At 34.8% G+C, this 12,265-nt stretch overlaps 1 protein-coding gene across 17 annotated transcripts in view; it reads left to right on the top strand.

Annotated features, from left to right (window-relative positions):
• The window catches only part of TCF12 (transcription factor 12), a 391,021-nt gene that overhangs the window by 321,224 nt on the left and 57,532 nt on the right, over positions 1 to 12,265 (top strand). Inside the window, exon 1 of one of the 17 annotated variants that reach the window (XM_049705991.1) lies at positions 3,986 to 4,004. The exons of 12 other annotated variants lie outside the window; for them this stretch is intronic. Coding sequence is in view for 4 of the 5 variants with exons in the window: in XM_012534794.3 (XP_012390248.2) it covers positions 10,558 to 10,728 (171 nt within the window). In the remaining variant the exon portion in view is untranslated. Of the gene's footprint in view, positions 1 to 3,985; positions 4,005 to 10,280; positions 10,729 to 12,265 lie in introns of those variants that run through there. 4 more of the 17 variants (XM_012534794.3, XM_033437005.2, XM_004274663.3 and 1 more) reach the window with 4 other exon arrangements.

The following is a 12,265-nucleotide window of genomic DNA, read 5'->3' as shown; positions in this document are numbered from 1 at the left end:
TATGATGGCTAGTGTTAATAAATAATACTTCATAAATAAGTAATAAAACTTCTCAGGTTTTCCAACTTGAGCTTGATAATTTTTTAAACCATAAAACTTGACATAATTGAAATTAAGTTATCAATATGTTTTTCAACATTACCGAAGATACTTATAAATTTCAAAAAACAGTAATTTGAATGAGAATTAGAAATTTATTGCTACTAGAGTGGGCTCCATTTAGTAAATTTCCACTGAGAGAAATATGAATTCATTCTGATAAAGTTAGTGAATATAAAGTGCTTATTGTGAATTAAGAATTCTTCTAGGCTTTAGATATTTAAGTAATAATAAACCATGGACCTTGTACCCTGTCTTCAAGATGCTTACGGTCAAAAGGTAACTTTGACCTTTGGAAATAAGTTAACTTTAAATTTTTTTTCATTTGAGTGATTATCGCCCCCTGGGCACATAGTGGAGTATCCAGGAAATGCTTTTTGAATTAAATTAAGAGGATAAAAATAAATACTGTGAAGCTATTATTTTATGTTATCTATGATGGGGAACATCATCTTTTAATGACTTCCTGCTCCAAGCTGTACTTTTCAACTTTCTCCTACTCTGGCTGTTCCAAATGATCAAAAATATGTTAACTTGCTTTTTTTGTATAAGACACTGAACTATTTGTCCTATTTTTTTCCTCAATTGTGCAGTTAACTCCTAATTATACACAATAATAGGAATAAATTTGCCCCCCAAGTGGTAAATTACCAGTAATTCAGCCATAACTCTACAGTGTGCTGGGATTGACGTAGTTAACAATGTAGTGTCATGATCCTCATGTGACAGATAAGGATGGAAAACCATAATACAGGAAACCTTTTTCTAAAGGAAAAAAAATTATGGTTTCATTGACATAAAAGTAAAACAGTGGTTATCTTCCCATATTAAATTTCTCATACTAAAATTGTCTTCAAGAATTTGATCATTTCTTACCACCTGCTGCTGTCTTCATTATCCAAGCCACTTTTATCTCTTTCCTGAATTAAAGCAGCATCTTCCCAACTGACCTCCCAATTTTCCTTAAATCATTTTTTTTAATACAGGACAATCCCTTTAAATTTTAAGTCAGATGATATTCTTCTGCTCAAAATCCTCCAACAGCATCTCTTATCTCTGCAAAACCAAAGTCCTTAAAATGGCTTTCAAGACCCTTCTTACCTGTTTTCTGCTACCTCCCAGACTTCATCTTCCACTAATTTATCCCTCTAGTCTTCTGCCCTCTTTACTGCTCCTTAAAGATATCAAGCACCGTCCTGCCTCAGGGCCTTTGCATTTACTCTTCTCTCTGCCAGAGCACACCTCCCTTAGTACCCCTATAGCTAGTTTCCTTATATACTTTTCTCTTTGATCACATATCACTTTATCACTGGGGAATCTTTCCTGACCATCCTATATAAAATGGCAACATGCCCCATATTCCCCTCTCTCCTTTCCTGCTATAATTTTCTTTGAAACACTTACTACCATCTGATGTACTATAATTTATTCTTTATCTGTCTTACCCAGGAGAATTTTGATAAAACAGGGATTTTACTTATGTTGTTTATTGCTTTATCAGCAGCTCCTAGGTGCATAATAGATGCTCAGTGAATAGTTGTTGAATAAATGAACAAACTTAAATGATTGGCAATACAGCCATAGTTGTTCTTTCTTCCTGGATCATACTCATTTGACTCAGAGAAGGTATAAACAACATACTGAACAATCTGAAATTAACATATTCTTCAAGGAGAGCTACAAGTATATTTTAACTATCTATACTGTAAGATGTTTAACATGGTTAAACTTTGTAAAAGCTTTTCAGGGAGAAAAAAAAACCTCCAGTTTTTCATCAGAAAAGTGGAAGTGTTTTCTGTGGCAAAGATCACTGGAATTCTTCCCATTTACATAGGCATAGTCTTACTCTCAGTTAGATACATCACAGCTCGGAAGACCTGAATTTGGTTTTCCGTGTGTGGACTTAGCATTAATAATTGTGATCCTGTATTCATATCTTTATTCCAATTTTAACAATAGTAACACAGTTTGGATCTTTTTAATATTTCAGTCTCAAATAACCAGTGTTAGAGCACCCCAGTGTTCCTCAAGATCACACAGCTGGGGTTTCCCTGGTGACACAGTGGTTAAGAATCCACCTGCCAGTGCAGAGGACACGGGTTCGAGCCCTGGTCTGGGAAGATCCCACATGGCGCAGAGCAACTAAGCCCATGCACCACAACTACTGAGCCTGTGCTCTAGAGCCATGAGCCACAACTACTGAGCCCACGCGCCTTGAGCCTCTGCTCCACAACAAGAGAAGCCACTGCAATGAGAAGCCCACACACCACAACCAAGAGTAGACCCCACTCGCCACAGCTAGAGAAAGCCTGCGTGCAGCAGCGAAGACCAATGCAGCCAAAAATAAATAAGTAAATAAATTAATTTTAAAAAAAAGATCATACAGCTGTAAAGGTACTGTGGTACTGCTACATGCTTTTCACCCTTTATTTTTGTATTATACCCTGTTAATTATCCAACCTATGTATTCATTACAGCCACCTTTGTCTATAATCCACATAATCTCTTTTATGATGTACTAAATTCTCCAGCCAAAAGGCACAAAGAAGCAAATCACAGGCCCAACTTCTTTATTACCGAACAGTGCAGGAGCCACAGCCTACTTAGTTAAGATGAGCTCTCTTAAGTTAAGGATTGTCTCCTTAACTCTTGCTGCCTACTAAAATTATAACAAAGCCATCTCTGTAGAGGCTTACATGTTTATTTGAAGAATATGGCCAAAAATCTTTATTTTCTCAGTGGTGCTGTGTTAAACATAAAATGTCTGACCTGTAGATCAAACTGCACGTTATTAAGAAAGCAAAATTGTTACCGAGCTAATTAGATGACAGAATTAGGTAAGAGTTTTTACCTGTTGGTAAGATGTCAACCCTTTTCATTTTTTTTTACCATTTTATCCTAGACACTACAGAGCTATTTAAAAAGATGTTAGTTTTAAACGAAAATATTACTAGAAATACATAACTAAACCCCTTGTGAAGATAATTCACTTGCCAGCATATAAATGTTACTAGAATACAAGCATTTGGACTCTTAGCTTAGAATTGAGAAGTTGTAATAATGTTTTTGATTCCCTATCTGATCAACCTTTCATTTCATGTGAGGCTCTGGGCTTTTAACTGTGCCACTTGCAGATATGATTATAAAAATACAATTTAAGGTTGGTGTGTGGACATTAGGTCTCATCTATGCCAGTGAGTCATAACCTGGGTCTTCAAAATTAGTAATACAAAATGTAAATATTTCAGAAAACCTAACAAATTGTGTAATTTACTGAAATAAATTATCCGTGCTATCAGATTTCTTTCACTAGAATTAGCTCAGCATGGCAGTGCTTCATTTTCCTTTTAATCAGAAGTTCTGAATGGGAGTTGCATGGCTTTTTTTTAACAGGGAAAAATATTCATTATAACTCAAGAAAAGTTTGGGAGACAAAAATCTTTCAGAATAGGAATTCAGTGTTTTGGGGTGGAGTAGGTAATAAAAGGTTTCACTGTTGGTGAAATGGCTAGGAAATGTTTGGCCTAGTTTAATTCCTGAGTTTTCCAGAAGTGGAAACTCAGACTCAGGGAAATTCAGTGACCTCGCCTAAGCTCTCATGCTTCCTAAGAGGCAGAGCTAAAACCCGAATCCCTGTCTCCTGACTCGTAGTCTATGCTCTTTTTCATCATATGGTATGACGCCACAGTGTCTGGAACCTGAGCAGCTTATCTCATGTTACAGAGTACTAATGAGTGGTAGGGAGAATTATTCTGCCCTACTGTAAGTATTTGTGATAGAGATGCATAGAACAAGTAGCTTAACACATTTTCTTCTTTCAGAGTTTTGTGACTGTGTTTCCCAACCTGTCTGGTAAGGAACACTTGTTGGGGTGGCATATTGCCTTTACCAGTGAAGCATACTAAGTAAGCATTACTGAAACTTTTGTTTTGCTTTAAACTGACACTATCTCCCATCTCCTCCCCTGCTTATTATACCATCCTCATATATGTTTTCAAACTGAAGTATTACTTGGCTTTTGTTGAGAGTTGGTCACCAGAATTTAATGGTTAGAAATCATTCTCTTTTTTCTTTTCCTTTTTTTTTTTTTTCCCCCCCGGTACGCGGGCCTCTCACTGTTGCAGCCTCTCCCGTTGCGGAGCACAGACTCCGGACGCACAGGCTCAGCGGCCATGGCTCACGGGCCCAGCCGCTCCGCGGCATGTGGGATCTTCCTGGACCGGGGCACGAACCCGTGTCCCCTGCATCGGCAGGCGGACTCTCAAACACTGCACCACCAGGGAAGCCCCCATTCTCTTTTTAAGATGGGTCTTTTCATAAATTTAGGATCTGCATGATTTCTTCCAGTGAGTATAGCTAAAATGAACTCTTCTTTGTTACTTGATCATTACAAATATGAGGCAGGATGATTTGGTAGATACTCAGTACTTAATTAGAGGTATGAAGTATTAAAAAATTACTACCACTAGCAAGAATTTTTACTGGAACAAAACATAGATTGGGTGCCAGAAATAACTTAATGTATAAGTTATTTAGAGTTTCCAGTTGCAGATTCTTGAAATGGCTCTGGGCTAAGTAAGATGCAGATGTTATTTCTGGTCTCTTTAAAAATAAATTTAAAATAGAGTAGAATATCATAGTACTGTTCCATTTCTCATAAATCGAAAGGATCTGGTACTTTCCAGCTCAGAAGAAAAAAATTACACAGGTCAAAGAAGAAATAAAAAACCGGGGAGCACTTTCCTTAAGGGAGAGCTAACTGGACCCAAGATCAAATTGTTTACCTTTATGGTTTAAAATAATAGCTTTGTTTGCTTCTAGTTTTTGTTTTGTTGTAACCTAATAAGTCAGTAGTGCAATGCCTTGTCCCAGTCTTGAAAGCTCATCAGAGTGCTGGTTTATTAAAGAATTTTAAAACCTGGATACTCTCCTCAACTTCTTTTTACCCGCAGACACACCATTAGTGCTGTGATTATAGAGCCATCTGCAGGAAAATTATCAAGTTGCAACATAGTTAATGAATCTCTTACCGTGTTATTTCAAGTGGTAAATGAGAAGTGACAAACTGCAATTCATGTGGGGAAAGAAATGGACAGGCAAGAGATGCAGGAATTACTAGGGAGGGGGACTCCCCACTTTAATTTTTTGAGGAAAACTGCTTTGTCATAGTGAGTTTATGATCAAGATAAACATGAAGTTTGCTTCATGTTTTATATATTCTCAGTAGTGGCAGTTCTATCTTGTTTGAAGGGGTATTTAATGATTGCCTTTTAGAAGCTTTGTATGATCTGTCAGTTCTGTTCATGTTGATGTCAGAGGGATACTATTTAGTTACCTCAGAAAGAGATTTATCTGCTTTTCTCCTCCAGGAGGTATGGCTGTTTTTACACATCCTCATTTTGGTCATATGGTTGTCAAAAGGGGAATTAAACAAGTGTTCTTTTGCCCTATAAATGCAGTTTATACAGCTGACTGTTTACATTGGCTATACAGATAGGTGTTTTCTATTTTGTTAAGCATTAAGCATTTCTAAAACACATGTTAGGCTTGAGATTTTTGTAAAGAGATGATAAGAAATCTGATGTTCTATGTCTGAGACAGATGATGTGATTTGTGAACTTTAGCATGAATTTTACTGAGAAGTGGTGGGGGGGGGTGGTTGCTCCTCATTTCCAATCAATATCCAAGTAAATTGTGTACCAGTTTTCAGACCAATCTGTAATATAACTCTGATTATTGGTTTGGCTAGGATTTAGGTACTCACAACTAAGGCATAATTGGAACCAGTTTTTCAAAATATCACCTGAGGAAAGATCAGAAAACCAGGTCTTTGATTTTTCATCTTTTCATACAGTGGAAAGACAGTATTTGGAAGCCTTTTTACTGATTGATTAGTTATCAGCAAGATAGATGAGAGTAATATTGTTGAGTTAGAAGATGCATTATATGATTGCAGATAAATAGTATTATTATGTTTAAATAATAGGTACTGATTGTTAGTGGATCGGTTTGAGAGGGATGCATTATTTCACTAGAGTTTTATATTCTTGCTTTATTTTTTGCAAAAGTAAATTTTCTAAATTGTGAGAAAAATAATATTTCTAAATATTAGATAAAGACCAGAAGACCAACTTCCTGAACACTTAGGAGTGACTTTATTTACAAAGCAGCATATACTAGAAAAATTTGCAATATAATGTTCAGATATAATACCTGGAATTTTTTGGTGTCTTACTGCGCGTTTAGGAGACAGTATTCATTTACTAGTCATCTTTCTGCATGCTAAATAAGGAAGAGGAGACATTTTTGCTTTTGCTTTTGTATCTTCCTACTTGTAGATTCTTCTATTATGCTCTTAAAACTATCCTCACCCCGCACCTCCCTTGCAACCAATAACGTATTAGTTATTTACTGAGTTTCGTAAAGCAGGAATATATAGAGTTCATTTGTGGAATTATTCACATGTGAACTTTGTTTAGCTTTGTTTTTCACTCTGAAAGTCTTATTTTCCAGGAATTGATTCACTTAGAAATAATGTTGAAACTTTTCATGAGGAATCCTATGAGTGGGTTTTAGATTTACTTTTCCAGCCAGATCTTTTGGCCTTTTGGGACACTGGAATGTTGCCTGCTTATTTTAGAAAAAATGTACAATAATATTAACCACTAACTGGCCTTTATTAATTAATTAATTCAAGATGTGTAATTCAGTTAAATTGAAATTTTCTTTTAAAATTTTTTTAGAATTTTAAGTCACTCTTGAAACATTTGTGTTTAAGATAGTTTAAGAAACAGATTTGAGAGTTATAGCAATCCAAATATCAGGGATAAAGAAGAGCTAATAAAATAAATTAAAATATTGCATGGGTAACCCCAGGAAATTTTGCATAGCTCTCCAAGGATGATCTGTTTCCCAGTCAACAGAAAAATAAGAAGGAAATAAGGGCCTGGAATTTAAACTGAAGTTGCCAGAAGGTCTCTACCTAGTGGGTTTTTTGGAAACATTTTTTCCTAAATCTTCTGGAAAGAAGTAAATTGCTTAGGCAAAACACATCATAGCTTTTTCTTATCTAGTTTAGGTCTGTGCTTGATGATTGTTGGAATGGCAATAAACATCACATCCTGAACTATTGAAGGCAGGGAAGTATATTTTAAAATCAGTGAAATGCAGTAATCCTCAAACCAGGAATAATCAGTTTGCTAATAAAAGATGTATGGCTCCAAGTCATATTTTTTCAGGGTTCTCTGACATTTTCATTAATCATGTTGCCGGTGTGTACAGTAATGCCCATTTTGCTATAAAAGTTGGTGAGTTTTTAGATTGTTGGACTAGGTAGCATGAATATTGAGTCAGATCACATAATCTTAGAATAACACATAAGTGATTACGTAGAATTGCGGGTGGAAACAATTCAGGATAAAAAGTGCATGACAGTTCAGAGCTCCTGTGCAGGCTGCACGTCTGTCTGAAATCAGGTTTAAAAAGTGGCCCTGTCTCCAGCTGACTCGTTTTGTCAGACTGAGTCATAGGATTAACCCTTGACATGTTCCTTCAAAAAAAAGAGGCAAAGATTAAACAACTGCATTGACTAGAGCAGCACTTGATCCATCTATATGCATTTTTTTCCTGTAATATGATTCTGCTTAAGAAAAAAAATTGTGCTGCAGCTGTTACATAGATTAAATTAGATTTTTTTAAAAAAATATTTTTGAGGAAGAGAAAAAGGACTTTATCATAGAAGATAATTTGTAACTGTTAAAAATATGTCTACATCAACCAGTTTTACTTTCTTTTGGGTAAGGCAGACTTCAAAAAGATGTTATTTTGGAGTAGCAAACTTGAAGGACATTACCATAGCATACGAGTAAAATACGGGACTATTTTATTTAAATTACCACCAGTTTTCTTGATGATTTGCTGTTTTTGAGGAATAAATTTAATGCCATATGTATGTAAATGCCCACCCACCCCCCACCTCTTCTCTCTTCCCTCACGTTTCTACATCCGCCCTCAGTTTAGGCAGTAGTATATACCAAGTGATTGTGTTGGGTACATGGTGGGGGGGGCTCCATCTTACATTTAAGCACATGTATGGATTTTGTATCTGTGTTTCTGAGAGGAGGAATGAAAAGTAGAAGCAAAAGCTTTTAATTAATTACTCAGCTCTGCTTAGAAACTATTATGTTTCAAAGTTCAGGTTTCAGGTTTAATAGCAAGTCTTATCCAGTTCCTTAATAAACTGCTTTAGAACAGTAAAAGAGTATTATGCTGTCTGGTTTTACTCTGAACTTTTTAAACTTGGATATTTGTTTATTACTTTCAGAATACCATATAGTTGCCTCTAAAATAAAGAACTGTTAATGAAATACTCAAATTTTCATTGTGCTTTAATAGCCAAGATTGCATAGTTGGATTTACATTATGCTGTTTGTTTTAACAAACATCATAGTACTCTCTCCTTTCTGGCAAGCCCCAAAGAAACAAGCCTAACTACTGTAAGTGGATTTTTTTAAATCAATATATAAAAGTTTTCTCAGGTTGAAGCTGAGCTTCCTACTGATTGTAGGAAGAAAATGTTGAAGTGCTTTGTGGCTGCCCTTTTCCCCCAGTCCCCTAAATTTCTATTTTAAAAGTAAGTTTTTGGTTTTTTTTTAATTCATTAAGGAAAAAAGGAAACTTTATTTTGGATGGTTGATTTTCCTTTTTTTTTTTTTTAAGCTGTTCTGTCAGAGAGAGACTATGTCTATAAAAGACTAAAATTTACTTGAATGGTTTTAAGGCATGGCATTGTTAATTGTAAGTCAACGCTTTTTACACAGTTCTCTAAGGATTGAAATGGGTCTTTGTGGTCTCTCAGGAGGGAGGAAGTTACAAGCCACTCTGCAGACTGGCATTTTAATGGTCTGCTGTACAGTGATGTTCTTTTGCAGCTGCTGCTTAGCCTTTTCTATATCTGGAGAGTGTGGGGAGGTTTTATTGTTATTCCAACACCATAAGCTTTTAAAACATTATGAACTTAGCTGGCCTTATTGTCTTATTTGATTTTATTGTTATATTTTAATCAATATTTTTCATAAAAATGGTGGGTTTGGGGGTCCCTTATAGAATATTCCTAGAATATTCCCTTAGAGCAGTTCTGCTTCATGAAAGGTGCCTTTAAAAAAGTGATGTGTCCCTTTTTTGCAGCTTGTGAGCTGTCCTCTGATTAACAGTTTTGTGAGAACCTGCAAGGCACAGGGAGAAGAGATAGTACAAAGAGGTTTTCATGGGGGGAAATGAGAGGAAAGAAAAGTTGCTATTCTGTTTTTCTGGGTTAGAATCCACACCAAAAGACAAATTGAATTTTTTTAAAATAATGAAATATGTTTGTGTGTGAGAAACAAAGTATTGGCAAAACAACGTCTAAGACCTTTTGACTTCTAAGTATAATGAATTTTTTAAATCTATGAGATGTTTATTCCCACACTGATTAGTTTTCCTTTTTGAGAAATTTGAACATTAACATAAAAATATGAATATATTAAGTGTTAGTTAAGAACTATAATGAACTTGGAGGAAAGACTTCCAAGAAATCTTTTTTAGTTTATTAGCTACAGTGCACATTTTGTCTATACATACCAGCCTTTCATATTTTTATGTAAGGGAAAACAAAACCTTGTTTGTTTTTTCTTTTTTAATTATTGAATTGCTTAGTACATATTCTAGGAAAGTGCAGTCCATTATAAACTTTTAATTGGTGTTATGAGTGAGGAATTTAAGGAGCTTTATAATTGAAAACCTATATTAAATATTATGTTTTAAAAACATCATTTATTTTCAAGATAATTTTTTGAATTGTTGGAATGAGCTTTTTCATGAAATGTGTTCCTTTCAAATTTCTTTCCATACCGTTTTTATAACATAAAAAATCATGGTTTGTTCTAGCTAGTTTAGAGGTACTTACATGACAGGTCCGCTTTCTCCAGGAAGTGACTTTGTACAAGGCTTAACTGTTTAGATCCTTCTTGTTACACATGATTCAGTGTTTCCAATTCCTGATTGCTTGATCATGTGTTTATCATCGTTAGAAGCAACTGTAGGCCATGCCAGATGGTAATGTTGCTAGAGGTGTAGCAAGCTAGGTTTCCCTGCTACAAGTGCTCTAATTTAAACTAAAAATAGGTTAGCAGATCTGTCAGTTTGTCTTTCTTTGTAAGAGACATATATACTATATATATGACAATATTAATAATTCCTTGGGCTATTTATCTCCAAGACACTGTATCACTTTTTATTATTTAGCACTTGTGACTTGTATTTTTTTAAAATTCCAGAATTTGTCTTATTGGTATCCTCCACCAGTGTGAGGACTTGATAGAGATTGAAAGAGGTTACTTACAGCACAAACCCTCCCTCTCTGCTCCGTGAGTTGGTTCAGTCCTATTTTGCATAAGTTCCTTTTGAGTAGATCATGTGTGGATGCATAGTGCTGAAGACTTAACTCTGTTTGGCTGTGTGGATGTATGTCTTGGAGAGAAGCTGAGTGCATTAGCTGCAAACAGTAACATTTTCAAAAGCAACATGTATTGTGCTTATCCTGTCCCTGGAATGGGCAGCAATTCTTTGATGTATTACTACAATGGAAAAACGGTAAGTCTTTTTCTTTGTTCAGATAGCTTCTAACTGGTTTAAGGGAAAGGAGGGTAGATTAATTACTTTTTACTAAAACCTGTGAGGTTTTGTTTTATCATATTCTGTAATACGTTAAGATTGTATGTTTCTTTGTAAGTATGGTTAGCAAAGTTGTCTTTGACACGGTTACTCAATAGTTTTTGGCTTTTATTTTTAAAATAATATAGAAAATAAACTTGAATTTGTGGGATATTTTTTTAATGCCTGATGTCTTTACTAGTAATGAGCTTGAAAGTACATTAGTTTTAATGTTTTCTTATATTGTAAACATATAATCTACATGTAAAATACATATATAACAGAGAGAGAGAAAGAGGGAAGATTACTTGATGCTTTGTAGATAGAAGGGAAAGATGAAAGTCATCTTAGATATTCATAAAAATAACAAGTATGAAGCTCTGGGAATGATTAGGGAAGCAGTCAGCTAGTGAGGGCCGTATTTCCTGTTTGGAGTTTCAGGTCCGGAGCCTGACTTTACTCAGATACCATCTGTTTCCAATCAAACTAGAATTTTGACCCTGTACAGATTCATAAAATAAATCACTATTTTTCAAAGAGTGCATTTATACATTTTCCAAAGAATGTATTTCTGGTCGATTTATAGCACATGGTTAGATGTTTTAAAATAATACCTTTCTGTGTTGCTAAGTAAAACTTCTCTGTTTTTTAAATTAATTACTCTGTATTAATTACTTAGTATGTTTCTACAAAAATATCTTTAAGTCAGAGGATTTTGTGTATTCTAAAAAGAAGGTGAACTTCTGGAATATTCAATAGGACTTATCTTGATAAGATAGTTGATAAACATAAAAATGTTATACTAGTGAATAGCAATCTTGGGTTTATGTCAGGAATACAGTATTTTCCTCCTCAATTTTTCCAAAACAATGTATTAGCTCAGGTGTTTTATTAAATACATAAATGACTTTAGCAATTTTTTTTGGTCAGGAGTAGAGACATTTTTAATGTTAATGTTTGAAGTTATAAAAAAAATTAATCACATTTTCCTAAAATAGGTATACAGTCAGTTATGTTGGTCCCTTCCCTTTTTTATCACTTGAAAATGTTTTAAAGTAGCATATGACTTTAACCAGTGTACGTGAGAACTAATGAAAGCACTTTTTCGTTCTCTGACTGCTTTGGTAAGGCCTCTTTGGACTTCGTTAGCATTTGGTTCTTAACTTTTCAGTAAGCTTTCTTACTAGATGACAATCAAGCCAAAATATCCTTAAACTCATTAAAAAGTATGTGTTCACACTAGCCATATAAACAGAGCTTTGGAGAATGTGAGAGGTAGGTTTAGATGGGTGGTATAAGTGAAATAACTTGATCTCTGTAATTTCCTTGGCAACTGTCTTTCAAATGTGAAAATTTTTTCTTTTATGTCCTATTCTAAGTGAAACAGTCTGTTTGAAAATGGTGTGTGTGCAAGTTTAGTAAAATTAATCATACAGGACCCCTGAAGCAGAGAGACTATAACTCAGATTGAGTTTAG

The sequence above is a fragment of the Orcinus orca genome, chromosome 2 (assembly GCF_937001465.1).
Source record: "Orcinus orca chromosome 2, mOrcOrc1.1, whole genome shotgun sequence".
In the NCBI taxonomy this organism is placed as follows: Eukaryota; Metazoa; Chordata; class Mammalia; order Artiodactyla; family Delphinidae; genus Orcinus; species Orcinus orca.
Note: the sequence above shows the minus strand (reverse complement) of the source record. Positions and strands in the feature narration are given on the sequence as shown.